Raw genomic sequence first — 3,147 nt, forward strand, 5'->3', positions numbered from 1 at the left:
GGCACCTGTAATCCCAGCTACTTGGGAGGCTGAGGCAGGAGAATTGCTTGAACCCGGGAGGCAGAGGTTGCAGTGAGCTGAGATCGTGCCATTGCAATCCAGCCCGGGTGACAAGAGCAAGACTCTGTCTCAAAAAAAAAAAAAAAGAAAGAAAAAAAAATTTCTCATCATACAAAAATTAGTGAGCACAGTGTCATCCAGGTGCTCATTAGCTGGCAACCACCATCACCCCTTGTCATACTTATTTCATCTGCCCCCCGGCCCTGTTTTGTTTTTGTTTTTGGCTGGAAAATTTCAACATAAATTCCAGACATAATACAAAATAATTCCTAATCACTTCAGAATGCATCTCAAAAGTGGCCATTTTTGCCAGGCGTGGTGGCTCACGCCTGTAATCCCAGCACTTTGGGAGGCTGAGGCAGGTGGATCACTTGAGGTCAGGAGTTCGAGACCAGCCTGGCCAACGTGGTGAAACCCCATCTCTACTAAAACTACAAACTTTAGTTGGGCATGGTGGTGGGCGCCTGTAATCCCAGGTACTCAGGGAGGCTGAGGCAGGAGAATCGCTTGAAGCCGGGGGGCAGAGGTTATAGTGAGCCGAGATCACGCCATTGCATTCCAGCCTGGGTGACAGAGCAAGACTGTCTCCATAAACCGTGACTGGAGTTCAGACGATCCTTTTTTTACTGAATTATGATGCTGTTTTCACACAACAAAATTAACAGTAATTTTTAAATGTCATCTAGTAACCTGTCTGTATTCAAAGCTCACTGGTTATCTTAAAAAAAATGCATTTTAAGTTTGAATCAAGAGATAGGCATTATCATTCCCATTTTACAGATGAGGAAACTAAGTCTGAGAAGTTGAGGAGCTGGTCCAAGAGTGAAGTGCACAGATAGGAAATAGCCCGTATGAATACTGTTGTAACTGTAAAGTGTGGTACAAAGAGCCCTGAGTGCCTTCCAGCAAATAGCCCTGTTCAAACCCGGCCTCCCTGAATGTGTGCAGGAATCCTGCATTGTTTCTGCCTGGGGATGTCTGGGTGGACATCCTACCAAGATTGTTCAGAATGCCCTTTCCAGAGGGCCCCAGGCTGGGGCAGGCAGGCACCCACTCAGCACCCAGGGAAGTGGATTACCTGGCATGTGCAGGGGCCCAGGTGCCCGGCTGTACCCCCAGGCAGCCCTTCAGGGTCTGTAGCTGCCTGAGGGCCCGGGTATGGCTGTGGTGCTGGGGGAAGCCTCGGGGCCCCACCAGCCGCAGCCCTTGCTCCACGTGTTCCAGCTGAAAGTACAGACACTGCCTGTAGGCGCTGTCCTTCCAGGGGCCACTCCATGCCACCTTGGGCTTGGTACACTGCGTTTTCTCTGGAGGACAAAGGAGAAAGTAATCAGCTTGTGCTGAGTCAAGAGCAAACCAGCTGCAAGACAAACAACACTAGGTGTGGCAGCATGTGCAGGTGGGCCCGGCTACTCAGGAGGCTGAGGCAGGAGGATCGTTGGAGCCCAGGAGATCGAGGCTGTGTATTAAAAATGGTAGTAAAAATAAGTGAGCTATGATGGCACCACTTCACTCCAGCCTGTACAACAAAGCCAGACCCTGTCTCTCAACAAAACAAAGAAACCTCCCGCCACAAAACACAACAGTAATAGTACCAGCTTCTGAGTATAAAATACTTGCTATGTGCCAAGCCCTGAGAAATCTGAGGTTCAAAGAGACAGAGTAAGGTTGTAGGGTCACACAGCCAGTTAGGATTTGATGTTTCTCTTTTAGATTTTTTTATCAGAGACATTCTTAAAATTTCCCTACACATCAAGAGAACAGAGGAGAATCCCATACTCATCACTCCAGCTACAACAATGACCAACATTTGGCCAATCTTGTTCATCTCTTTTCTTCCCCGGGGTTGTTTTTTTTTTGCAATGAAGTCTCACTCTGTCTGCCCAGCTGGAGTGCAGTCGTGTTGTCTCAGCTCACTGCAACCTCCACTTCCCGGGTTCAAGACGCAATTCTCTTGCCTCAGCCTCCTGAGTAGCTGGGACTACAGGCGCCCGCCACCACACCTTGCTAATTTTTGTATTTTTAGTAGAGATGGGGTTTCACCACATTTCCCAGGTTGGTTCTAAATTCCTGACCTCAGGTGATCTGCCCGCCCCTGCCTCCCAAAGTGCTGGGATTACAGGCGTGATCCACAGTGCCTGCCCTCACCCCTCCACTCCCCCGCCCCCCGGGCCCAGAGCATTTTAAAGCAAATACTTTCATATGGTAAGACTTGAATTTAAATCCTGTTTTGTCTAGTGCCAAATATAGTGTAATCCTGGCCTTTTGTTGTTGTTGCTGTTGTTGTTGTTGTTGTTGAGATGGAGTTTTGCTCTTGTCGCCCATGCTGGAGTGCAGTGGCACAATCTCAGTTCACTGCAACCTCCTCCACCTCTTAGGTTCCAGTGATTCTCCTGACTCGGCCTCTCGAGTAACTGGGATTACAGGCACCCACCACCACACCCAGCTAAAAAAGTCACTTTTTAAATACCAGATCTCACTCTGATTAACTGGACTCTGCAAGTGGCAAGCAGCTAAAACTGCATTTTGGTTACAGTCAGGTATATGCATCTCCAGTACTGACTCAGATTAGGTTGGGGTGTTGGGTAAATGGCTATGGTGAGGTCAACTCCTACCTTCCTCTGACTCACAGCCTCCTCCCTCACCCTTCTGACCTGGGGCTCCCTCACTGAAGCCTCAGCTGAAGATTCCAAGTCAACACTTTATTTTGCAAGGCTTCTGCTAATGTTTCTGAAAGACAACGTCACTGCCAATCATAACATCACTTACTGAATACCTGCTTTGTGTCAGGCTGGGATCTAAACAGTTTACATGTCTTATGATCTTACTCAGCCCTCACAATAAGCCAATGAGCTAGGTGGATCAATACCCCTATTTTATTTATTTATTTTTTTTACTTTGAGACACGGTCTCACTCTGTCTACCCAGGCTGGAATGCAGTGGTGCGACACTGGCTCACTGCAACCTCTGCCTCCCAGGCTCAGGCGATCCTCCCATCTCAGCCTCCCAAGGAGCTAGAATTACAGGCATGTGCCACCACGCCCAGCTAATTTTTAACACTCCCCCCACCCTTTTTTTTTTTTTTTT

The 3,147-nt window shown here is 48.3% G+C and overlaps 1 protein-coding gene across 1 annotated transcript in view; it reads right to left on the reverse strand.

The window, feature by feature from the left end:
* Window positions 1-3,147, reverse strand: part of PKD1L2 (polycystin 1 like 2) — a 75,855-nt gene that overhangs the window by 36,256 nt on the left and 36,452 nt on the right. The window contains exon 20 of the mRNA XM_031934468.1: window positions 1,139-1,367. Within this exon, the coding sequence (XP_031790328.1) occupies window positions 1,139-1,367 (229 nt within the window). The remainder of the gene's footprint in view (window positions 1-1,138; window positions 1,368-3,147) is intronic.

The sequence above is a fragment of the Piliocolobus tephrosceles genome, chromosome 17, assembly GCF_002776525.5.
Source record: "Piliocolobus tephrosceles isolate RC106 chromosome 17, ASM277652v3, whole genome shotgun sequence".
Classification (NCBI taxonomy): domain Eukaryota; kingdom Metazoa; phylum Chordata; class Mammalia; order Primates; family Cercopithecidae; genus Piliocolobus; species Piliocolobus tephrosceles.